The 26,138-nt window shown below is 44.2% G+C and overlaps 1 protein-coding gene across 1 annotated transcript in view; it reads right to left on the bottom strand.

Moving 5' to 3' along the window:
* LOC137341235 (dynein axonemal heavy chain 9-like) overlaps positions 1-26,138 on the bottom strand; it is a 422,940-nt gene that overhangs the window by 191,458 nt on the left and 205,344 nt on the right. The window contains exons 45-46 of the mRNA XM_068004307.1: positions 4,120-4,243; positions 1,621-1,763 (exon numbers count right to left, since the gene is read on the bottom strand). Coding sequence (XP_067860408.1) covers positions 1,621-1,763; positions 4,120-4,243 — 267 coding nt within the window. The remainder of the gene's footprint in view (positions 1-1,620; positions 1,764-4,119; positions 4,244-26,138) is intronic.

Consider the following 26,138-nt stretch of genomic DNA (forward strand, 5'->3'; position numbering starts at 1 on the left):
CAATGGGAACAGTTTCTCTCTATCTACTCTGTCTAGACCCTTCATGATTTTGAATACCTCCATCAAATTTCCTCACAACCATCTCTGTTCCAAGGAGAAAAACCCCAGCTTCTCCAGTCTATCCTGTAACTAAATTCCCTCATCCCTGGAATCATTCTAGTAAATCTCTTCTGCACCCTCTCTAAGGCCTTCACATCTTTCCTAAATTGCGGTGCCCAGAACTGGATACAATACTCCAGTTGTGGCCGAACCAGTGTTTTATAAAGGTTCATCATGACTTCAATACTTTTGTACTCTATGCCTCTATTTATAAAGCCCAGGATCCCGTATGCTTTTTTTAGCCGCTTTCTCAATCTGCCCTGCCCTGCCACCTTCAATGATTTGTGCACATATATTTAGCCCATCCAGTATCTCAACCACATCTTCCCTTACTGAGACTCTGGCAGCATCTTCTTCCTTGGAAAAGACAGATGCAAAATACTCATTTAGTACCTCGGCCATCCCCTCTGCCTCCATGAGTAGATCTCCTTTACGGTCCCTAATAGGCCCTACCTCTCCTCTTACTACCCGTTTGGATTCCCTTTTATGCTGGCCGCCAGTCTATTCTCATATTCTCTTTGCCCATCTTATTTTCTTTTTCACTTCCCCTCCGAACTTTCTATATTCTGCCTGGTTCTCACTTGTGTTATCAACCTGACATCTGTCGTACACCCCTTTTCTTTCCGTTTCATCTTACTATCTCTTTTGTCATCCAGGGAGCTTTGGCTTTAGTTGCCCTACCTTTCTGCCTCGTGGGAATGTGCCTACACTGTACCCGAACCATCTCCTCTTTAAAGCCCTCCAACTGTTCAATTACAGTTTTGCCTACCAATCTTTGATTCCAATTTACCCTGGCCAGATCTGTTTTCATCCCATTGAAATTGGCCCTCCTCCAATTGAGTATTTTTACTTTGGAGTGTCCATGTCCTTTTCCATTGCTATTCTAAACCTTATGATACTATGATCGCTGCTCCCTAAATGCTCCCCCACTGAAATTGCTCCACTTGGCCCACCTCATTCCCTGGAACCAAGTTGCGCAATGCCTCCTTCCTTGTTGGGCTGGAAATGTACTGGTTAAGAAAGTTATCCTGAACACATTTCAAAAATTCCTCCCCCTCTTTCCCCCTTATATTATTATTGTTATCCCAGTCTATATTAGATAAGTTGAAGTCCCCAATTATCACAACTCTCTGGCTTTTGCAGCTCTCTGTAATTTCACTGCAAATTTGCTCCTCTATATCCTTCCCACTAGTTGGTGGCCTATAGAATACACCCAGTGGTGTAATGGCACCTCTTTTATTTCTTAACTCTAACCAAATAGATTCTGTCCTTAACACCTCCAGGACATCTTCTCTCTCCAGTACTGCAATATTCTCCTTAATCAATACTGCCACCACCCCTCCTCCTTTCTTTCCTTCCCTATCTTTCCTGAACACCTTGTATCGAGTATTATTTAGTCCCCAATCCTGCCCTTTTTTGAGCCAGTTTTAATCCTTCGTCAGAAAAGTTCCAACTCACCTTTCAGGTGCCAATTTACCCTGCTGTGCATTTCCAGCATGTTCTATTTTGGTTCAGCATTACCTTTAGTTGCCTCCTGACACGATCTATAAAGAATTTCCAGCAATTCTCCCTGGTGTCCATCAATCCTTGACCTTTGACTTCATTCCGCACATTGCTGATGACATTTTCTACTTCGTCATCGGGGAACAGATCAGGAATTTCGCCTGGGGTGGGGGGAGGGGGAAGTCCATTAGGAAGTTCATATAAAGCAGCGTTCATTAATCATCAATATTGATACTTGTCCAACAAACTCCAAATACTTCCTGAGGGTCCACAGAAATTATGCAGTGCCCATTTTCCATGCGGTACAAAGATTTTTGCTGGAGGAGATAAAGCATTTTGCATTTACTTACTTATTAAAAAATATTTATGCAGGCGATACCGAGTTAAGATGGAAAGTTCATTTACAATGGCTTTCTGCCCAAGGGCACCTTACAGACACAGCACTGGAGATAGAATGGAAGTCTCACAAATCAAATGTGATGACATTTCTAACTGCCTACTTCATTGCTGCTGTCATTTACCAATAAAATCTAATACAATTTTAGTTCTGCTTACACAGTCACATCGGTGAAGGTTGAATGAGCTGCACAATTCAGGTTTCTCTGTGTTTACTACAATCATTACACCCTCAGAACATTACTTTCGTTCCTGCAAACAATTGCATTTGCATTTACCTGGAAAACTCTTAAATTGCCATACATAAAGTTCATTAAAATTTAAAGCCATCAGGAGGGAGCTGGGCCAGTTCTTGGCTGGGGCAGAGATCGCATCATATAGAAGGTAAGTGGATTAACAGATAATGTCCACACGGTCATGTGATCTCTTGGACTGGTTTAGATCGCCTGAGCGGGTCGGAGAGAATTTTCCAGAGTGTTTTTTCCCCTTATGGGCCCCGGGTTTTTTCTGGGTTTTTTGCATCTACCAGGAGATTGCATGGCTGCGGCCGGGGGGGAGTGGGGGGGCAGGTGGCAGGAAGTGTCTAGTCATGATTATGAGTGTGGGGCAGGCTTGATAGACCAGTTAGTCTTTCCCTGCCCATTTTCGTATGTTCATACTGCAAAGCAAATCCATTCCTTTTTTTATTACTGGTAAGCACTTTCAAGGCACCAGGAACACATTACAAATGCACATAACATTCTGGGAGATGTATTTCTTTTCAGTACCTGGTTTCCCAGTGTGATCAAAGAAATACAACTGTCAGAATGTTTGATGGCAAATGGGTTGAAGTGTTTTGGGAATAAGCTGGGTAAATATGATTAGAACTATTTGTTCATGTAAAGGGTAAATGCTGACACGGACTGGTTAGCCTGAATATTCTGTTTCCGTGTTGTAACTTCTACGTATTTCTATGAATGTGCTGCTGGTGCCACTGAGCTCTTGATAAACTACCAAAGTCACCCTGGGCTGTTTAAATGCATTGTTAACATTTGCTTCATAGGGAGTTTCAAGGTTTGAAATCCTTTCTGACCAGGCTCTTTGTATGAAATCATTATGGTTATAGTTTTTTGTTTACTTTAAAATAAAGATATTTTTTTCTCAGAGATTGCTACTATTGCATAAGAGAACAGGTTGTTGCCTTGGGAAATGACACGATAGAACCATCAAGTGGTCAAGTATCTTAATTCATAAAATATGTCATCAATAGTACCTATATCACTTCCCAGGATCAACAGCAGCAATAATGTTCCTGTATTGTGGACCTTTCCACTATGTGATGCAATAGATTCTGGGATTTCAGTCCTGTGTTGTAATTTCTTGTCTTCTCACAATGTAACAATTAACAACATCTTAGTCGACATTAAAGAAAAGGTGGATTCCACAATCCTGTTTCTACCACTACCTAAGTATGATTGAACCTCTCTCTCTACCCTCTAGCTACATATTACCCACATTTTAGTATAATGTCTTTTCTGATTCAGGTGCTATTCACAAACCACTCAACCTTCCCTCTCAGGGTACAGGACGTCATTAGATCTCAATTGTATTCCAGCTTGGTACACACTCCAACCCTAATTATCTGCTCTATTGCCTTCAAACGAGGCTCTTCCAATTGTAGTATATGAATGCTTAATGCTTTCACATGAAATTCCTTTGTGCATGGGTTAACACTTTTGTTAAAATTTCTAAGAAATTTCGTAGAAGTGCACTGAACATCCATACGCTAATATTTGAACAGCCTAATTGTAGGGCACATATATTTTTCAGTCAACTCCTTGTCTCTAATAATCTTAAATTTGTCCTACATTACCACTCTTAAGTTCCTCGCTACAGAGCTTGCTTAACGGTCCATGTTATTATTGATTAAAGAGGGAGGCTAACAATCATTCTTAAAAATAACATATTAATTTACAAAGAATTATGATTAATATTAACATCACTTTGAATACTAAAAACAAAATTGTAGGATCTCGGCTGGAAAGTTGGTATGTGTTAGCATAAAATGGAAAGGGATGTATAAAAGGTTGAAAACATTTTTAAAAGAGCATGTACTTTCTTTAGAACAAACAAATGCCTCACCTGATGCCAGCAGGTCATTCACGAGCACTAGAAACTTTTCATCAGCTACTTGAGCATCTGTCATTAGGAATACAGTCCCAACATTCTTGACTCCAGCCTTTAAGTACAGGTTAGCAAGGTCAGTCTGTAAAGAAAGAAGCCAAGATTATTGACAAAGCTGCAGTAATTGCAATTTATCTTATTGGACTGCTTAAGTAAAGAAAGAACTTGCATTTATATCGTGCCTCTCAAACCTTCAGGACTTGTCAAAGCACTTCACAGCCATGAATTACTTTTGAAATGTAGGCCCCCTAACAGTAGTTATACTGTTGGATAGAGTATTAATCAAGAAATAAGAGGAGCTTGTAACGAAGGTAATGCAGTAATCATGGGGGACTTTAATCTTCATATAGACTGGGCAAATCAAATTAGCAAAAGTAATTTGGAGGATGAGTTCATGGAATGCATTAGAGACTGAGATAGATAGATTTCTGGACTCTAGAGGAATCAAGGGACATGGGGATCAGGCAGGAAAGTCGAGTTGAGGTTGAAGATCAGCCATGATCTGATTGAATGGTGAAACAGGCCCGAGGGACCGTATGGTCCACTCCTGCTCCTATTTCTTATATTCTTATGAGACAGTTTCCTAGAATAATACATCATGGAACCAACCAGGGAACAGGCTTTTTTAGATCTTGTCTTGTGTAATGAGACAGGGTTAATTAGTAATCTCATAGTACGGGATCCTCTGGGGAAGAGTGATCATATGATAGAATTTCACATTGAGATCGAGAGTACTTAAGTCTGAAACTAGAGTCTTAAACTTAAACAAAGCCAATTACATAGGAATGAGGGATGAGTTGGCTAAGGTTGATTGGGAAATTAGATTAAAAGATATGGCGGTAGATAAGTAATCGCACACATTTAACCAAAAAATTGATAAAGAGGGAGAAAATAGAATATGAGAGTAAACTAGCAAGAAACATTGTAAGAGCGTCTAGAAGTATGTAAAAAGGAAGAAAGTAACGAAAGTAAATGTGGGTCCCTTCGAGGCTGAGACAGGAGAAATTATAATGGGGAATAAGGAAATGGCAGAGATGTTAAACAAATATTTTGCATCTGTCTTCACTGTCGAAGACACAAAAAACATACCAGAAATAGTGTGGAACCAAGGGTCTAATGAGAGTGAGGAACTTCGAGTAATTAATATCAGTAAAGAAAAAGTACTGGAGAAATTAATGGGACTAAATTCCCCTGGATCTGATGGCCTACATCCTACAGTTCAAAAAGAGGTGGCTGCGGAAATAGTGGATTCATTGATTGTGATCTTCCAAAATTCCCTAGATTCTAGAACGGTCCCAGCAGATTGGAAGGTAGCAAATGTAACCCTGCCAATCAAGAAAGGAGGGAGAGAGAAAACAGAACTACAGGCCAGTTAGTCTGACATCAGTCATCGTGAAAATGCTGGAATCCATTATTAAGGAAGTGGTAACAGGGCACTTAGAAAATCAGAATATGATTAGGCAGAGTCAGCATGGTTTTATGAAAGGAAAATCATGTTCGCCAAATTTATTGGAGTTTTTTGAGGATGTAACTAGCAGGGTAGATAAAGGGGAACCAGTAGATGTAGTATATTTGGATTTTCAAAAGGTATTCGATAAGGTGCCACACGAAAGTTTGTTACACATGATAAGGGCTCATGGTGTTGGGGGTAATATATTAGCATGGATAGAGGATTGGTTAACCGACAGATAACAGGGACTACGAATAAATGGGTCATTGTCAGGTTGACAGGCCGTAACTAGTGGGGTGCCGCAAGGATCAGTACTGGGGCCCCAGCTATTTACAATCTATATTAATAACTTAGATGAAGGGACCGAGTGTAATATATCCAAGTTTGCTGACGATACAAAACTAGGTGGGAAAGTAAGCTGTGAGGAGGACACTAGAGTCTGCAAAGGGATATAGACAGGTTAAATGAGTAGGCAAGAAGGTGGCAGGTGGAGTACAATGTGAGGAAATGTGAGGTTATTCACTTTGGTAAGAAGAATAGAAAAACAGAATATTTTTAAATGGCGAGAAACTATTAAATGTTGGTGTTCAGAGGGATTTGGGTGCTCTTGTACACGAAACACAGACAGTTGACATGCAGGTACCGCATGCAATTAGGAAGGCAAATGGTATGTTGGCCTTTGTTGCAAGGGGGTTGGGGTACAAGAGTAAGTAAGTCTTGCTGCTATTGTACAGGGCATTGGTGAGACCACACCTGTAGTACTGTGTACAGTTTTGGCCTCCTTATCTAAGGAAGGATATGCTTGCCTTAGAGGCGGTGCAACAAAGGTTCACTAGATTGATTCCTGGGATGTGAGGTTTGTCCTATGAGGAGAGATTGAGTAGAATGGGCCTATACTCTCTGGAGTTTAGAAGAATGAGAAGTGATCTCATTGAAACATATAAGATTCTGAGAGGACTTGACAGGGTAGATGCTGTTTCCCCTGGCTGGAGAGTCTAGAACTAGGGGGCACAGTCTTAGGATAAGGTGTCAGCTATTTAGGACTGAGATGAGGAGGAATTTCTTCACTCAGAGGGTTGTGAATCTTTGGAATTCTCTACCCCAGAGGGCTGTGGATGCTCAGTCGTTGAGTATATTCAAGACCGAGATCGATAGATTTTTGGTCTCTAGGGGAATCAAGGGATATGGGGATCAGGCAGGAAAGTGATCGAAGATCAGCCATGATCTTATTGAATGGCGGAGCAGGCATGAGGGGCTGTATGACCTACTCCTGCTCTTATTTTTTATGTTCTTCATCACCATTAAGAACTCCATCTGGCTCACGGCCTGACAGCTGGCAAAACGCCAACAAGGACAGGAGAGTTTATGTTTGAGGCTAAGCTCTCAACTCATTTTCAGAAGTGAATGTTTGAGTTTTTTTCTCCCCCAATTAAAATTTTTAATTAAGAACAAATACTGAAAAATTGTTCTTACAGTATGCAGATGAAGTAAAAGCAATGAAAGCCTTAAATGCTTCTATTCATCAGAATAGTTGTGCCCAAATCATGTTGTATCATTTGACTCACTTACATGGTAAATTCTTAATATACATCTTATCTAACTTACATACATAACATCTTCCACAGTAACGCTGAGATAGCTTTAAATAACATCTCATCACATCTCTCAAAACCTTGCAAAACAATGAATTCATTTGAAGTACAGTGGCTGTTGGAAATGTGGCAGCCATTTTGATCATAGAAAGATTCCACAAAGAGTGCTGGGATGAATGACAAGTTAATCTATCTTTTGTGATATTTGTTGAGGGAGATACATTGTCCAGGACATCAGGAGAACTCCCTACTGGCAGTTTCATAGAGCTGTCAACATCAGAGAGACATATGATCAAAATGACAGATTCCAAACCCATTTAAACAAATGGAGGCACGTTTACTTAAGAGTGAGATCTGCCAAATCAAAATGAACAAGTCCTGATGGGTTTGATTTTCATAATTGAACGTATTTATAAATAAGAGCTGAAAACATTTAGACTGCCTTTTCTTGTCACCCAGTCACCACTCTCATCCTCTTAAGCAAGTGATTAACTTTCACAGCCCTGGCTGAAGGTTCTTAGTTCAGGTTTGATTTGGCAGAAAAAAACTAATCTAGAAAATAAATGAAAGCTTTGGCAAACAAACAGCAGCAGCAGACTAAATACAGAATCAGCATCCTTCACAGTAAATACTAATGAACCTTAAGACCTCCACAGGCTTTCATCACATTCATCCATTTATATGTCAACTTTTGATAAATTGGTTACTTCCTTGTACCAAAACATCTCTATTTGGAGTTGCTCTTTAATCCTCTCCATCATCTTACATTCAACTTTTCTAATGGTTTTTGGTTCATTCCAATGAAATGAGGCATCTAGATTATATTAGACAATAATCCCTTTCATATCGTCTTAATCGATCATATTTTAGTCAACACTTTTTTTTAATTTGAGGAATAAATTACAAACCCCCTCATGCTTTCTCTTGTGGACTAAACCACAATCAGCTGGATGAATAGCATCCCTATTTCACGTGACTTATTGAAGATTCTGTTCTGGAAACAGACTGTTCAGCATCTTTAGACAGGTGAGCTGTGGATCATTTGCATTTAGAAACACATAAAAAAATGCAAAGCGCACATTTTAAATTATTGAAATGATTTTTAGTTGGAGTCTCGAGTCTGTCAATGTGGTTGATGCCATTTAATAAGGTGGGGGTGAAACACGATTAATGGGATCATTCTTTTATAAGGGATGCCATGTCAGGACCAGTTGATTCACTATGTTGTTCAATTGGTACTAATGTGTTTTGCTTAATGGGAATGATCTGATAAATAGGACAATTTAACATCCACCTGGGCATATCCTAATTAACTTCTAAAAGCAACTGTGTAAAATCTTAATTTATTGCATTAAGAGGATCCACTGGTAGTAATGAAGTGGTTTATACATCGAAAGCTGTTTGAAATATAGAGCTGAGATCACCAGGGACCATCTTATGTTATCAAACAAGAATGAAGAACTGAGGAATGGGATAGGAGTTCAGCAAGGACAAACTATTTTTGTGGTTCTTTTGATTTATCATTGGTGATCAGGAGCAACATTTGTTTTTTTCCCCAGTTGTCTCTCTCATGTCCTGAAGGTACTGACTCACACTGGGCTATGGTTCCACAAGTGCCAGTTGCCTTCTAGTACTGCAGCCAAGTAACCATTACTTTATATTTTGAGGCTGTGCTGGCATTCTGTTCGATAACAGTGGCATCACAGCTAGCCCAACCGGTCCACACATGCTGGAGTCACTAGGTGGCAAATAGGAGCAGGTACCTCAGCTTATTCTTCCCTTGCTGAGACCAATTCTGGCAGCATAAATGCAGAGTAAAATTGCTGTACTTTGCCCTAACAATGTGCCTTATTCTGCATTTGGTTATGCTATCTTGGCCCAAGTACACTTAATAATAGGACTAGATACCAAAAGTTTTTTTTAAAAATCACCATCCTCAACTTGAAAACAAAAAAGGAAATTAATAAAACAAATAATGACCTCTCGGTCACAACAAAAATGTTCTGAGCCATACAGATCAGAAAGTCCCATGTTCAAACCTTGGTCTGTGTTGAGTTAGCAGTTCTCAACCAGGTTACTACTCGAGCCACTACACAGGCTGCCAACTTAGTGCCAACTGAATTCTTATTTGAGTTCCTGTTTGAATGTTGAATTCACCCTGCTACAAGAAACTAAGTTGAGACTGGTTAAACTAATCTCGCACAAGACGTCACACCCAGCCGAGTGAAGTGATTTTCATTGCATCTGCTTGATGCTTAGAAAAGATGGGGCTAGAAATTCAGCCGTATAGCGCCCGTTTTTCAGGTGCTACGCGGCCACCTGAGGTTCCAAAATGGCATCCAGAATGCGCACGTACGCTTCTAACGTGACATGCGCCGGTCGCCATCTTGGTAAAGGGCTTTGTGCAGGTGCAGATACTGAACACTGGCAGCATGTAAAGTAAGGAGAATAGGTGTTGGATCAGTGTGCAACGCTGATTTAAAGGGATAAATACCATTTTGGCACTCAATGCTCCAGCCAACGCACTGTCTTAGCCACGACCAGCTGAACATGTCTTAGAGTGCCTGGAGGGCCCCCCACCAGTGCTATTTAAAGGGAGCATGCAGGATTTACAGGCTAGTTGATGGATTATTGCTTTTGGCTGCTGATGCATTTGTACCTGTTTCTGGAGGTCTCCTAGACTTGAATACTAGGAGGAGTGGACATTGCCTAACATTTAGAGCCAGGACATGCAGGAGTGAAGTTAGGAAACACTTCTACACTCAAAGAGTGGGAGAAGTTTGGAACGCTCTTCTACGAATGGCAGTTGATGCTAGCTCAATTGTTAATTTTAATTCTGAGATTGATAGATTTCTGTGAATCAAGGGTATTAAGGGATATGGGGCTAAAGCGGGTATATGGAGTTAGGTCACAGATCAACCATGATCTCTTTGAATGGCAGAACATGCTCGAGGGGCTAAATGCCACTGCCACTTGCTGCCTCCTGTTATGCGCCACCTTCTCCTACAAGAAAGCGAGAAGTGCGTCTATGAGTGTCCTGCAGGATATCTGGGTGATGTGCCTGTCATGGTTGAATAGCTGCCAAAGCGTGTGACCTGTGAATTGTGGGTGCGGCTTGCAACAGTGGTAATCAGAAGCATCTGATTTGAAGAATTGAGTATTGATTGAAAGAGTTTGTTGGTATGTGGGCGATGAGGGGTGTAGTGCGTGGAGCAGTGGATAGGGCTAGTGGCGCAGTTGGTAGGAGATGCCACTTGACGGTTGACCTCACTCACCTTGACCACTCGTGTCAAAGCATTGAACTTCTTCCTGCACTGCATCCATGTTCGTGGTGCTATGCACCTGACATTGACTTCGTCCCCTACTACCTCCCACTGCTTCTAGAGCATATATCTGGAGGGGCCTGTTGCCCACCCCCCAACTGCGGATATAAGAGACCTCTCCTTCTGTCCATCTTTTGCACCAAGGCCTCTGGTACATCAGCAGAGAACCTTGGTGCATGCTCTCTCACAGGCCTGGTACAAACTCAGATTGGCAGATTGGTGAGGTCTAGCATGCAGATTGGAGGATGTGGGATTTAGTAGTGTGCAACCTTTATTCAATGTTTTAACCTAACTCAACAGTTTATAAACATAGGGACAGGACCTGCATCTGTGTTTTACGTCTGTGATGCCTGATCTCCGTTCAGACTCCGTGGGGACCTGTATCTTATTTTTTGCAAATAAGAGGAACAGGCTGCCTTTAAGAGGTGCGAATAAGTCGTGTGCTGTTTGGGCCCCCCCTGCTGGTGAGAACATTGCAGCTAGGCCTGATTGCTGTGCTACAATCAGGTAAGTGAGGAGGCAGCACAAATGTTTCATGCTGCCTGCATCGGAACCACTGGGCGTGGGTTAATCATGCACCACAATGCCCGTGCCTGGATTCGGTGGTTAACCAAGTTAACCCCCATGGTATCAGGTAATCACTTGCCATGCAGTATCTCCCACCTTAGTGCATTGGCAGCACAGTCTTGTAAGAATCTGAACCAAGTCATGTCAGATACAATGCCATGTACTTAATGTTCTCTTCCAAAGATAATAATACATTAGCTAACCAATTGTTAAGTTCATTCCATTTAATTGACCATGATGGTAGACATTTAAGAAAAATCCATATGCCAGAATTAAAGGGGTTCTATTTGCATGAAAAATATTTGACAATCACTTTTCTCTGTTTGCAGATGTAGAATATCAGACCCAAGGTATCACTTGAACAGCATCATTGTAACAGATATGGTGCATGGCTCTTTTCCTTCCCAGGCCAAATCGGATTTAACTAAATAATTATTCATCAAGTTAATGCCACTTGAAAATCACTAAATTTTTAATGATTTGACATACAGGACCCAAACTATGCACACTTGTTTAAAAGTTCTATTTACAGTATATTTTCAATTCAACAATGCTGTCCTTTCTCTCTAACATTTTAACCGGGAGAGGGGAGGGGCAGAAGCTTGGAGCGGTCCTTTAGAGGGAGTGGGGGATGGAGAGCGCCAGTCTTAACTCAGAGGGAGTGGAGGGAGAGTGCGTGCTTGCATTTTTATGGGGAAAAGATGTGAGCTTAACTCTAGGGGAGGGAAGAATGCTACTCGCTTAACTGGTTGAATTGAGAAGAAGGAGAAAAGTGCCAGTATGAAGTGGGATGGTTGAAAGAGAAGAGAGCGAGTGCCTCTGTGAAAGGGGAGGAGTTGGATGCAGTATAGTATCTATGTGAACTGGGTCTGGAGAGGTTGGAAAGCCTTTGTGAGCTAGGATGACGGGTGGGTTGGATGTTGGCGAGTGATTGTTGCTAACTTTTGGATAAGTGACGGTCTGGTTGGTTTGTTGAAAATCTAATTGGCACTTTGTTTTCCCTTTTTCTCAGATTAAAAATCTATTAACTGTGAAATATAAAATTGCTTAAAATTAGCCAGAATGTATAACTTTTGGAAACTGTTGATCAACCTTTGCTAGTTTTCTAGGTTGGCCCACATGAGCAACTTATATTTTTGTTTTAGAATTGTTTTATAAAATGGTTAAAAAATAGGTTGCCCTGCTGCTGTAAAATGATAAGGGTAAGAATTTCAGTAACTTCTTCAATTAAAGGACCTTAATTGGGTTGCATTTATGTCACATTGTTCCTTTAATGCATGGTAAAACTGATGCTGCTAAAACACAGTTAACTGTCACAGCTCAATATTAGTAAACATTCCAACACACTTTATACTGAAAGAGGAATCTCATACCACTTAGCTCTACGCTTTCTTTAATATCTGTTGTAAATCTAGATTGGCATGCAGTATAGGGCCGGAATTGGTTCACAAACCAGAATTGAGAGTGTGGGTCACTACTTATAATTGCCCGACACTGATACAGAATATAATTGTTTGAGCTTCATTTAACCTCACAATATAAATAATGCAGATACCCTGTAGTTAACACAGATTCACTGGAAGTGGAAGAAATTGTACATATTTAAACTGTTGTTTCAGTACTATATCTAAAATTTTCACTATTACAAGCTTTGAGTGGGTGATAGTTGCTTTATAAACTCCTTACAATCACTCTGTGGGGATATACTACCTTAAATTAGACCTGTGATAATTGCAATATTAAATAGAACACAGTTCTTCTATCGGAATGTACTTTAAAAACAGGCTGTTTATCAGTTACACAGAAATTGGCAGGCTTTCTCACATTGTTCTGAAACCCCAGTTGAATCAATCCTTCTGCAACACAACTCTTTAGAGTGGGGGCAAAGAAAACTCACTTCAGCTGAGTTTTGAATATTTTTGAGTTTATTACAAGGCAGAACCAATGCAGGAGTGTTCAATGACAACAAGACGAGACCATACAATTTCAAATTTACTCACACTTTTAACACAATCAACGGACCGGTTCTGGGAGGTGCGACTATAAATCTGAAGAACCAGTAGTGAAGCAGGTGCACAAAACTCTTTCCCTAACCTCGCAAAATTTAACAGCAATGGAAAAAGTCAGCTTTGGAAATCGAACACATATGGATACACACATTTTTCAGCAGGGTCACTGGTTAACTATCAAGAGCAGGACGACGCCTAATCGATATTTTCCTGCACCAGCCCAAGTGAACTAATACCAATTCAGTGCACCAATACTGTCCCAGGTGAGATAAGATAGCTCAGGAATTGAACATGGGTCCTCCAAATACTGGTCAGAATTTCTTCTTTCTGCACCAGGTTACGTGTTTATCCACTCAGCCGTTGAGGGAGTTGAAGTTTGACATTTTAATAAAATGTGGCAAAACTATTAGACAGAAAAGAGAGAAATAGATTTTTTATTAAACTGAGAAATACCATGGGGATTCAGAGCACACGCATACTGCATCAGATTCCCCATAGTGCATCAGATTCCCCAATGACTTGGAGGGGGGGGGGATAATGGCACAGAATGGTGTGATACTCAGCCACACACAGCAGGAAACTCACAAGTTCATACTGGTTTGAATTACTGAAGGGCTGCCCAGCATTGTCTTTAAGAAAGATCTGAGCAAAATACAGAAAGGTCTAGGTAACATGGATGTAAGCAGGTTACTTCAGACAAACTGTGAGCGAGAACTGGGGCCAGAGGCACAAATTAGCAAGTTTCAAATGAGGGATTCTTCTGTTTCAAATGAACAGAATAGCTCCCCACGCTCATCGAACCACCACCCAGACTACCTGGTATATAGCATAGACTACCATTAAAGCTAGCTGTTGTATCAATCAATTATTTTAAGAAGGACTTGCTGTAGGGATGAACACAGAGAGATGCTCAAACATTATGTGGGATAATGGATTCCAATCCTGTTGGAATTGTGGGAATGCCATCTGCGGGATGCAATTGGCCAGGGGTGAGTCGTGCAGATGATAATTCTAGACTAATATCCTGGAGATTTTACTCCATAATTTTTGATGCTGAGAAGGAATCTGAGTTTTATTCTTGCAAGTTTCACCTGTACTTATTCTCCTCCCTCAGGTGATAAGTAAATGTGAGGGAGTCTGTGACCGTATAAACTGTGAGCAGTTTGCTGAAATGGCAGAATTCAAATGGCCTTACCTCATTCCATACATTGTGTATTCAACTCTATCACTAACCTGTGCACTCAACAACTGAACTTAGTCAGCTGCAGGAAGCGTTCGCACTGAGCAGCTCTGGTTTTATATTTTAGCACCACTGGCCTCTTCGAGTATCAAGAACACGCTCATTCATAGAAAGGTTACAGCATGCAAGGAGGCCATTCAGCCCATCAAGTCCGCGCTGGCTCTATGCAGGAGCAATCCAGCTAGTCCCACTCCCCCGCCCTATCCCCGTAGCTCTGCAATTTTTTTCCTTTCAAGTACTTATCCACTTCCCTTTTGAAGGCCATGATTGAATCTGCCTCCACCACCTCTTGGGCAATGCATTTCAGATCCTAACCACTTGCTGTGTAAAAAGGTTTTTCCTCATGTCACCTTTGGTCCTTTTGCCAATTACCTTAAATCTATGTCCTCTGGTTCTTGACCCTTCCACCAATGGGAACAGTTTCTCTCGATCTACTCTGTCTAGAACCTTCATGATTTTAATTACCTCTATCAAATCTCCTCGCGTCTCTGTTCCAAGGAGAAAAACCCCAGCTTCTCCAGTCTATCCATGTAATTGAAGTCCCTCATCCTTCGAATCATTCTAATAAATCTCTTCTCCACCTTCTCTCAGGCCTTCACATCTTTCCCAAAGTGCGGTGCCCAGAACTGGATACAATACTCCAGTTGTGGCCGAACCAGTGTTTTATAAAAGTTCATCATGACTTTCACACTTTTATGCTCTATGCCTCTATTTATAAAGCCCAGGATTCTGTATGCTTTTTAAGCGACATTCTCAACCTGCCCTGTCACCTTCAACGATTTGTGCACATATACCCCCAGATCTCTCTGTTCCTGTACCCCTTTTAGAGTTGTGCCCTCTCGTTTATATTGCCTTTCCTCGTTCTTCCTACCGAAATGTATCACTTCGAATTTTTCTGGGTTATAATTCATCTGACATTTGTCTGCCCATGCCACCAGCATGTCTATATCCTCTTGACGTCTATCACTATCCTGCTCACTGTTTACTACCCTTCCAAGTTTTGTGTCATCTGCAAATTTTGAAATTGTACCCTGTACACCCAGGTCCATATCTTTATTATATATCAAGAAAAGCAGTGGTCCCAGCACCGACCCCTGGGGAACACCAACTGTACACCTCCCTCCAGTCCCAAAAACAACCGTTCACCGCTACTCTCTGTTTCCTGTCACGTAGCCAATTCTGTATCCATGTTGCTACTGCCCCCTTTATTCCATGGGCCGCAACCTTGATGATAAACCTACCATGCGGCACTTTATCAAACGCCCTTTGGAAGTCCATATACAACCTATCAACTGCATTGCCCTCATCTATCCTCTCTCTTACCTCATCAAGTTAGTTAAACACGATTTGCCTTTAACAAATCCATGCTGGCTTTCCCTAATCAATCCACACTCGTCCAAGTGACTGTTAATTCTGTCCCGATTATCGTTTCTAAAAGTTTCCCCACCACAGAGGTTAAACTGACTGGCCTATAGTTGCTGGGCTTATCCTTACACTTTTTTTTGAACAAGGGTGTAACATTTGCAATTCTCCAGACCTCTCGCACCACCCCCGTATCTACAGATGTTTGGAAGATTATGGCCAGTACCTCTGTAATTTTCACCCTTACTTCCCTCAGCAACCTAGGATGCATCCCATCCGGACCGGGTGACTTATCTACTTTAAGTACAGCTAGCCTTTCAAGTACCTCTTCCTTGGCATCTTCTTCCTTGATAAAGACAGATGCAAAGTACTCATTTAGTACCTAGGCCATGCCCTCTGCCTCCATGAGTAGATCTCCTTTACAGTCCCTAATCGGCCCCATCTCTCCTCTTAATACCCATTTACTGTTTACATATCTGTAGAAGCCGTGGATTTCCTTTTATGCCGGCTGCCAGTCTATTCTCATACTCTCTCTTTGCCCCTCTTATTTCCTTTTTCACTCCCCTCTGAACTTTCGATATTCTGCCTGGTTCTCACAGTGTTATCAACCTGACATCTGCCATAGGCTCGTTTTTTCCCCTTCATCTTACTCACTATCTCTTTTGTCATCCAGGGAGCTCTGGCTTTGGTTGCCCTACCTTTCTGCCTCGTGGGAGTGTGCCGAGACTGTACCCGAACCATCTCCTCTTTAAAGGCCACCCATTGTGCAATTACAGTTTTGTCTGCCAATCTTTGATATCAATTTACCCGGGCCAGATCTGTTCTCATCCCATTGAAATTGGCCCTCTTCTAATCGAGCTCCTGAACATTTACCTGAGGAAGGAGGAAGTCTCCGAAAGCTTGTGAATTTAAAATAAAATTGCTGGACTATAACTTGGTGTTGTAAAATTGTTTACAACTCTTCTAATTGAGTATTTTTACTTTCGAGTAGTCCATGTCCTTTTCATTCATATATTTTTCACTTTCATTAATTACATGCATTTAGAAGTTTGGTTAATGTCTGGATTTTGCCACAGCCCTAAGTGTTTTACATCTAATATAAACCTGGTTTTAAAGGACAGAACACAGAAATGCAGAGAGGAATTTATTAGCTGTATAAGTGTTTTGAACAGAGTCAAAACATCCTGTACGACACTCCACTGCATTGGTTTTAGATTGTGAAAGGATGTACAAGGTTAGTTCTGCAGAAAGCAGATATGAGACATTCAAAAGAATATATTTAACCACGTTATTCCTTTGAGGAGGGGAGACTCCTTTTTTTCTTCTCTTGATGTGTCTGACTCACTTAAAGTAAAGTCTCTTTACTCTTTTCAAATGCAGATCGACATGCTATATATTTACAGCATTCTCTGTTTTTATTTCATATTTTTGGTTTTCACCGTTTATCTCATTCACACTGAATGGTACAATTTTAAAGGGGATGCTGGAAGAGAGAGGCCTGGGGGTGTACGTACACCAGTCTTTGAAGGTGATGGAACAAGTTGAGAAGGCTGTTAAAAAGGCATACACGATCCTGGGCTTTATAAATAGAGGCATAAGGCTCGATTTTCAACGGGCGGCGGGATGGTAGCGGAGGCATTAATGGGCGCGCGGGTAACCTGACTAATAAAATCTTACTGTTCCCCAAGCGATCGCGAGTCAATTGGTGGCCCTTAACGTGGCTTCCGGGTTTGCCGTCCGGAAGCTGCGCAGTGGGGGAACTGCACACCCACATGACAGGCTGTCAGCTGGAGCGGCTCTATTTAAAGGGCCATTGCTCCAAAGGCTTTTGCTGCAGCAAAAAACAAAACGGCACAATGGAGCAGCACAGGGGCAAGGCTGCTCCAAGGTTTAATGATGCCTCACTGCAGCAGCTACTGGCCGGGATGAGGAGGAGGGAAGTGTTTTACCCCGCGGACGGAAGGAAGTGCCCTGCCTCTGCCACCAAGGCCTGGTTCGAGATGATGTGGAGATGCCGGTGATGGACTGGGGTTGACAATTGTAAACAATCTTACAACACCAAGTTATAGTCCAACAAATTTATTTTAAATTCCACAAGCTTTTGGAGGCTTCCTCCTTCGTCAGGTGAACGGTGTAGAAATGAGATTTTCGAATCCTTCGCATTTTAAAATCACAGAACAATGCCTGGTGATTACTGCCCGTTGCCAAGGCAATCACAGTGAGCAGACAGAAAGGTGTCACCTAAAAAGGCCACCGAATATACAAACCCCCCAAAAAAAGGAGAGAGAGAGAGAGAGAGAGAGAAGGAAGACAGTCAATAACCCGTTATATTAAAAACAGATATCATTTGTTCGCTGGTGGGGTTACGTGTAGTGTGACATGAACCCAAGAATCCCGGTTGAGGCCGTCCTCATGGGTGCGGAACTTGGCTATCAATTTCTGCTCAACGATTTTGCGTTGTCGTGTGTCTCGAAGGCCGCCTTGGAGTATGCTGACCCGAAGGTCGGTGGCTGAATGTCCATGACTGCTGAAGTGTTCCCCGACAGGGAGAGAACCCTCCTGTTTGGCGATTGTTGCGCGGTGTCCGTTCATCCGTTGTCGCAGCGTCTGCATGGTCTCGCCAATGTACCATGCTCTGGGGCATCCTTTCCTGCAACGTATGAGGTAGACAACGTTGGCCGAGTCACAGGAGTATGAACCGTGCACCTGGTGGGTGGTGTCCTCTCGTGTGATGTTGGTATCTGTGTCGATGATCTGCCATGTCTTGCAGAGGTTACCGTGGCAGGGTTGTGTGGTGTCGTGGACGCTGTTCTCCTGAAGGCTGGGTAATTTGCTGCGAACGATGGTTTGTTTGAGGTTGGGTGGCTGTTTAACGGCGAGTAGTGGAGGTGTGGGGATGGCCATAGCGAGGTGTTCGTCATCATTGATGACATGTTGAAGGTTGCGGAGAACATGGCGTAGTTTCTCCGCTCCGGGGAAGTACTGGACGACGAAGGGTACTCTGTTGGTTGCGTCCCGTGTTAGTCTTCTGAGGAGGTCTACGCGATTTTTCGCTGTGGCCCGTCGGAACTGTCGATCGATGAGTCGAGCATCATATCCCGTTCTTACTAGGGCGTCTTTCAGCGTCTGTAGGTGTCCATCGCGTTCCTCCTCGTCTGAGCAGACCCTGTGTATTCGCAGGGCCTGTCCATAGGGGATGGCCTCTTTGACGTGGTTAGGGTGGAAGCTGGAAAAGTGGTTAGGGTGGAAGCTGGAAAAGGATGACGAACACCTCGCTATGGCCACTTTTCCAGCTTCCACCCTAACCACGTCACATATCAGTGACTTCCTGGCCTCACGAGCAGCCAGGTGAGCAGGTTCCTCCTCCTTCTTCTCCACCGCCTCCTCCTTGTCCTCAACATGAATGGCAGGAGTGGATGGGGCATCCTCAACCGGCACTCTCTCTGTTGTGCCAATTACCGCCCCATCAGTCTACTCTCAATCATCAGCAAAGTGATGGAAGGTGTCGTCGACAGTGCTATCAAGCGGCACTTACTAACCAATAACCTGCTCACCGATGCTCAGTTTGGGTTCCGCCAGGACAACTCGGCTCCAGACCTCATTACAGCCTTGGTCCAAACATGGACAAAAGAGCTGAATTCCAGAGGTGAGGTGAGAGTGACTGTCCTTAACATCAAGGCAGCATTTGACCGAGTGTGGCACCAAGGAGCCCTAGTAAAATTGAAGTCAATGGGAATCAGGGGGAAAACTCTCCAGTGGCTGGAGTCATACCTAGCACAAAGGAAGATGGTAGTGGTTGTTGGAGGCCAATCATCTCAGCCCCAGGGCATTGCTGCAGGAGTTCCTCAGGGCAGTGTCCTAGGCCCAACCATCTTCAGCTGCTTCATCAATGACCTTCCCTCCATCATAAGGTCAGAAATGGGGATGTTCGCTGATGACTGCACAGCGTTCAGTTCCATTCGCAACCCCTCAGATAATGAAGCAGTCCGAGCCTGCATGCAGCAAGACCTGGACAACATCCAGGCTTGGGCTCATAAGTGGCAAGTAACATTCGCGCCAGATAAGTGCCAGGCAATGACCATCTCCAACAAGAGAGAGTCTAACCACCTCCCCTTGACATTCAACGGCATTACCATCGCCGAATCCCCCACCATCAACATCCTGGGGGTCACCATTGACCAGAAACTTAACTGGACCAGCCATATAAATACTGTGGCTACGAGAGCAGGTCAGAGGCTGGGTATTCTGCGGCGAGTGACTCACCTCCTGACTCCCCAAAGCCTTTCCACCATCTACAAGGCACAAGTCAGGAGTGTGATGGAATACTCTCCACTTGCCTGGATGAGTGCAGCTCCAACAACACTCAAGAAGCTCGACACCATCCAAGATAAAGCAGCCCGCTTGATTGGCACCCCATCCACCACCCTAAACATTCACTCCCTTCACCACCGGCGCACTGTGGCTGCAGTGTGCACCATCCACAGGATGCACTGCAGCAACTCGCCAAGGCTTCTTCGACAGCACCTTCCAAACCCGCGACCTCTACCACCTAGAAGGATAAGAGCAGCAGGCGCATGGGAACAACACCACCTGCACGTTCCCCTCCAAGTCACACACCATCCCGACTTGGAAATATATCGCCGTTCCTTCATTGTCGCTGGGTCAAAATCCTGGAACTCCCTTCCTAACAGCACTGTGGGAGAACCGTCACCACACGGACTGCAGCGGTTCAAGAAGGCGGCTCACCACCACCTTCTCGAGGGCAATTAGGGATGAGCAATAAATGCTGGCCTCGCCAGCGACGCCCACATCCCGTGAACGAATGAAAAAAAAACATAACATGCTACTATATTGCGTCCCACTCTGTCTGGTGTGTATTGAAGCGCTCCCCCAGAACGATCAAGGCACCTAAATCGCATCTTGAGCAGCCCTGTAGCATGCACAATTGTAGCCCTGGTGGCGATGTGGCTGTCGTCATATCGACGCTGTTGCTCGGTGATGGGGTTCCTCAGAGGTGCCATGAGCCACATGTACAGGGGATATTCCTTGTCCCCGAGGAGCCAGCCCTTAAGTGTGTTCGGTGCGTGGAAGAGGCCTGGGATGTTGGATTCCCTCAGAATGAACAAATTGTGGCAGCTGCCAGGGAATCTGGCGCACACGTTAAGGAATCTTTTGCGGTGGTCACAATCAAGCTGAGCGTTGATGGAGTGATATCCCTTTCTGTTGATGAACAGTCCTGGCTCATGTGGATGTGCTCGGATTGCTATATGGGTGCAATCGATCACACCCTGCACCCATGGGAAGCCAGCCACAGAGTGGAATCCCACTGCCCTCTCCGTCTGGCTAAGGTCGTCCATGGTGAAGTTGATTTAGTGCGAGGCCCTGCGAAACAAGCTGACGGTGACCTGCCTTATGCACTTGTATGCAGTCGACTGAGAGACTCCGCTGATGTCACCGTGGCACCTTGGAATGATCCAGAAACGAAGAAGTTGAGGGCAGTGATGACTTTAAATGTGACAGATAATGAGATGCTGCCAGGCCCAGTTGGGAACAGCTCGGCATGAAGGAGGCTGCAGATGTCTATACTTACTATGATACTCACACTGAGCCTCCGCATGCACTGCTCCTCAGAGAGATCCAGGAAGCTGAGCTTTGGTCTGTAGACCCTCTGGCGAGGGCACTGCCTCCTGTGACGGATGGCACTCCCTCTGTTGTTGCCCTCTGTGCTCGTGTGCAGGTGCCTGTGACGAAGTACTGTGTTATGGAGCTCCAAATGGCGGAAGTGCATGCCAGGCGAGGCTGGTGATGTTGTTCGTCCTCGGACGTAGTGGTAAATGCAGCCATCACGCCCCCCCATCCTGATGGTGTCAGTTTGAGGGGGTCCAAAAAGTTGGTAAATATGTGTAAACAGAAGAATTCTGAGTGTAAATCAAGAATTTTCAGTCTAAACACAAAGATCTCCCAGCCAAAAGTTTGTCTGAGACACCTGAGTGCCCTGCTGCACGAACTCACCTTTTATCCCCATCTGTCAAACAGGCATTTAAATGCCCAACTGGCTGCTGCCTGAAAAAATGTCTCCTTTAACATGGAGTGTTTCCCACAGCACGGGAAACATGCTGAGACTGAATTAAAATTGCAACCCTGACTCAATCTCCACAAAATTAACAGGTTAAACAAGATTAACCATGTCAATAAGTGGTCTAACTATCTTCCCGTTGGTTTTAATTGCTGGCGGGGCTTCCGGATTCGTGAAGCATGCGTGCACACAGGTGCGTCTGTGACAACCCCAGAAGTGAACGGCTTGGAGCCGGCTTCCAAACCCGCTCGGGATTTTACCGATTTTCGCAGCCCCCCCCATCCCCAACACACCCGCAATTGCAAATTAAAATCGGCCCCACAGAGTACAAAAGCAAGGAAGTTATACAAAACCTTTATAAAACAATGACTAGGCCTTAGCTGGAGTATTGTGTCCAATACTGGGAACCACACTTTAGGAAGTATGTCAAGGCCTTAGAGAGGTGCAGAGGAGATTTACGAGAATGGTACCAGGGATGAAAGACTTCAGTTGTTTGAATTGGATAAATATTTGAAGGGAAAAATTTACAGGACTATGGGGAACATGCAGGGGAATGGAACTAATTGGATAGCTCTTTCAAACAGCCGGCACAGGCACGATGGACTGTACGGCTGCCTCCTGTGCTATACTTACTGTGATACTATGATTCATGCTGGGGTATGATTGCATTTGCGGCAATGACTGTCACCCCACCGAAGTGGGGGAGTTCTTCACGTGTGAGCCTGGAGTGCTGGCAGGCTGTTTGACTGTGGGGGCATCATGACCGAATTTGATCCCGTTGTCAGCTGACATTCACTGCTCGTGTTCATCAGCAACAATACAATTGGTTGCAGTCAGCTCACGAATAAGGCTGCTGGGAGTTAGACATCCTAGTTCAACTGATGAGGCTCAAGTGCCTAACGTACTAAACAGGCACTATTTACACTGAAATCCAACTGGACTGTAATTCATGCTGCAGACCACCAGTGCATTAAACCTAATGGACACATTACAGTATCTCACAAAAGGATAACTGACACCTCATGGCCACGAACACTTGACCATCAAATTTATCACCATCTGACTGAATATGACAGTCTCACTATCGTGGGTCATCTCTCTTGAGAAAGAAAAGGTCAGCACTCACCTGAAAGCTAGCATTACCTCTGTGATTTATTGACTCAAGATTATCCCAAAACTGTCATAAGATCAGGCTGATTACAGCACATTTTTGGTACCTGCTGTACAGCTTGGTCAGTCAGTTGGAGGCTTTTTTCCCATTTTGCAACCCATTTTTTCAGAATAGATGCATGAAGCAGCCTGCCATTGAAACCAGGTCATTCCAACAGTTATTGCAGTTGAAGTCAGCAAATTCTCCCAAATATTATTGGATCTAAAAATCTGCAGGGAGTGTGCCGAGTCTCTGCCATTTCCGGGAGTTTCCAATTTGCCTGGTAAGGGGCAGAATCTCCATTGTGTCCTTACAAGGCAAATGCTACCAAGGAAGGGAGGTGGAGCCAGAGGCGGGGAATCCCTGCACCACAAACCTGGTTCAGTCAGGACTTGGTGTATCTCTGGAAGCTGGTAGCTGAGTGAGTTGAAGTGTACGGGCCTTCAGATGGATAAAAGTGAGCTCCACGATGGGGTCCAGGCCAGGCACCCGCTCACTGATTCCACACACACAGGTGGCATGGACGCTGGAGGAAAATGAAAGGTGTAATCCATCTATGACCATAGGGATCGTCCAAGGAATTTCGAGGCCATTGCGCCTTAAATCTTTCTACATTTTGAACTGAGGTTCTTTTCCATTATATAATTTTCGCAAACTATTCAGGTGATGCAATGTACATATGTGAATATAAATAACTTGGGTTCGTGTGGGAACAGCGAGTGGGCCTGTAGGCCGGGGCCAAAGATGAGAATCAGACAGTAGCCTGGGTTTTCCTAGACTGAGTGTAGCGTCAGTGGCTAGAAAAAGTGGTCAAAATAGCTCAGGCTGGTGTGGGGAAACAGCTTCCAGGATGGGATTGAGAGTTAGGAGGAAGCCAGACAACAGGAACATTTTTTGTTAATGTGTTCTCAGGGTGTGGCGATGCTGGCAAGGCTAAATTTATTGCCCATCATAGTTGCCCTGGGAAGATTGTCAGCCTTCTCCTTGAACTGCTTCAGTCCTTGTGCTGATGGTGCTCCCATAATGATGTTAGGTAGAGGATTCCTTGAATTTGACCCAATGAACGAACTGTGATACATGTCCAAGTCAGGATGCTTTGTAATTGGAAGCAACTTGCAGATAAGTGGCAAGTAACATTCGCGCCAGATAAGTGCCAGGCAATGACCATCTCCAACAAGAGAGAGTCTAACCACCTCCCCTTGACATTCAACGGCATTACCATCACCGAATCCCCCACCATCAACATCCTGGGGGTCACCATTGACCAGAAACTTAACTGGACCAGCCATATAAATACTGTGGCTACGAGAGCAGGTCAGAGGCTGGGTATTCTGCGGCGAGTGACTCACCTCCTGACTCCCCAAAGCCTTTCCACCATCTACAAGGCACAAGTCAGGAGTGTGATGGAATACTCTCCACTTGCCTGGATGAGTGCAGCTCCAACAACACTCAAGAAGCTCGACACCATCCAAGATAAAGCAGCCCGCTTGATTGGCGCCCCATCCACCACCCTAAACATTCACTCCCTTCACCACCGGCGCACTGTGGCTGCAGTGTGCACCATCCACAGGATGCACTGCAGCAACTCGCCAAGGCTTCTTCGACAGCACCTCCCAAACCCGCGACCTCTACCACCTAGAAGGACAAGGGCAGCAGGCGCATGGGAACAACACCACCTGCACGTTCCCCTCCAAGTCACACACCATCCCGACTTGGAAATATATCGCCGTTCCTTCATTGTCGCTGGGTCAAAATCCTGGAACTCCCTTCCCAACAGCACTGTGGGAGAACCGTCACCACACGGACTGCAGCGGTTCAAGAAGGCGGCTCACCACCACCTTCTCGAGGGCAATTAGGGATGGGCAATAAATGCTGGCCTTGCCAGCGACGCCCACATCCCGTGAACGAATAAAAAAAAAAAAATAATAATGGTGTTCCCATGATGTTGCTGCTCTTGTCCTTCTCACCTGGGCTGACGGGTGTTGTTGAAGTAACCTGGTGAGATGCTACAGGATATCCTGTAGATTGTATACCTTACAGCCACATTTTACCAGTGGGGGAGATGGTGGATACTGAGTTAATTGGCAGGGGTTCCAATGAAATCAACTGCTTTGTCCTGGGTGGTGTTGAGCTTCCTGAGTGTTGTTGAAGCTGCTTTCAGTCAGGTGAGTGATGAGTTTTCCTTCACATTCCTGACGAGTTGTAGTTACTGGAGAGGAATTGAGGGGTCAGGAGGTCAGCTATTCATTGCAGAGTCCCCAGCCTCTGCCCCGCTCTTGTAGCCATGGTGTTGATATGATTGGTCCAGTTAAGCTTCTGGTCAACGATAGCCCCCAGAATGTTGATGTTGGGGCCTCCGCAATGGTGGTACTGTTGAAGGTCAGGGGAAGATGGTTGGCCATTTTTATATTGGAGATGGCCATGCCTGCCACTTATGTGGCACCAATCTTACCTGCCACTTGTCAGCTCAAGCCTAGATGCTGACCATGCTGCTGTAGGCTGGCATGGGCTGCTCGATTATGGGACAAGCTATGAATGGAGTTGAGCACTGTAGAATTACCGGTGGCAGAACCCCACCCCTGATGTTATAATAGAGGGTTGGTCAATGATGAAGCAGCTGGAAATGGTTTGGCTAAGGATGCTACCCATCCAGTAATGATGCTCTGGGGCTGCTATGATTGGCCTCGGACAACCACAACCATCTTCCTTTGTGTCAGGTATAACTCTAGCCACTGGAGAGGTTTCCCATTAGAATCTTACAGCACAGAAGGAGGCCATTCTGCCCATCGTGCCCGTGCTGGCTTTTCAAAAGAGCAGTCCAATTTAGTCCCACACTGCAGCTTTTCCACTGTAACTATGCAAATTAGTCCTCTTCTACTACATGTCCAATTGCCTTTTGAAAGTTCCTATAGAATCTTCTTCCATCACCCTTTCAGATGGTGCGTTCCAGATCATAACAACTCTCTGTGTGGAAAAAGTATCTTCATTTCCCCACTCGTTCTTTTGCCAATTATTTTAAATCTATGACCTCTGTTTCCAGTCTACCTGTGCTCGATCCCTTCTCAAATCACTAAAATTGGCTCTCTTCCAGTTGGGTATGTTCACCATTGGTCCCCTTTGATCTCAGTTTTTCCAGGGCTCCCTAATGCTATACTCCTGGATGTTTCCTTAATGTTGAGGGCAGCTCCTCCCACCTTTCCTCTGGCAT

Source organism: Heptranchias perlo, chromosome 23 (genome assembly GCF_035084215.1).
Source record: "Heptranchias perlo isolate sHepPer1 chromosome 23, sHepPer1.hap1, whole genome shotgun sequence".
Lineage (NCBI taxonomy): Eukaryota > Metazoa > Chordata > Chondrichthyes > Hexanchiformes > Hexanchidae > Heptranchias > Heptranchias perlo.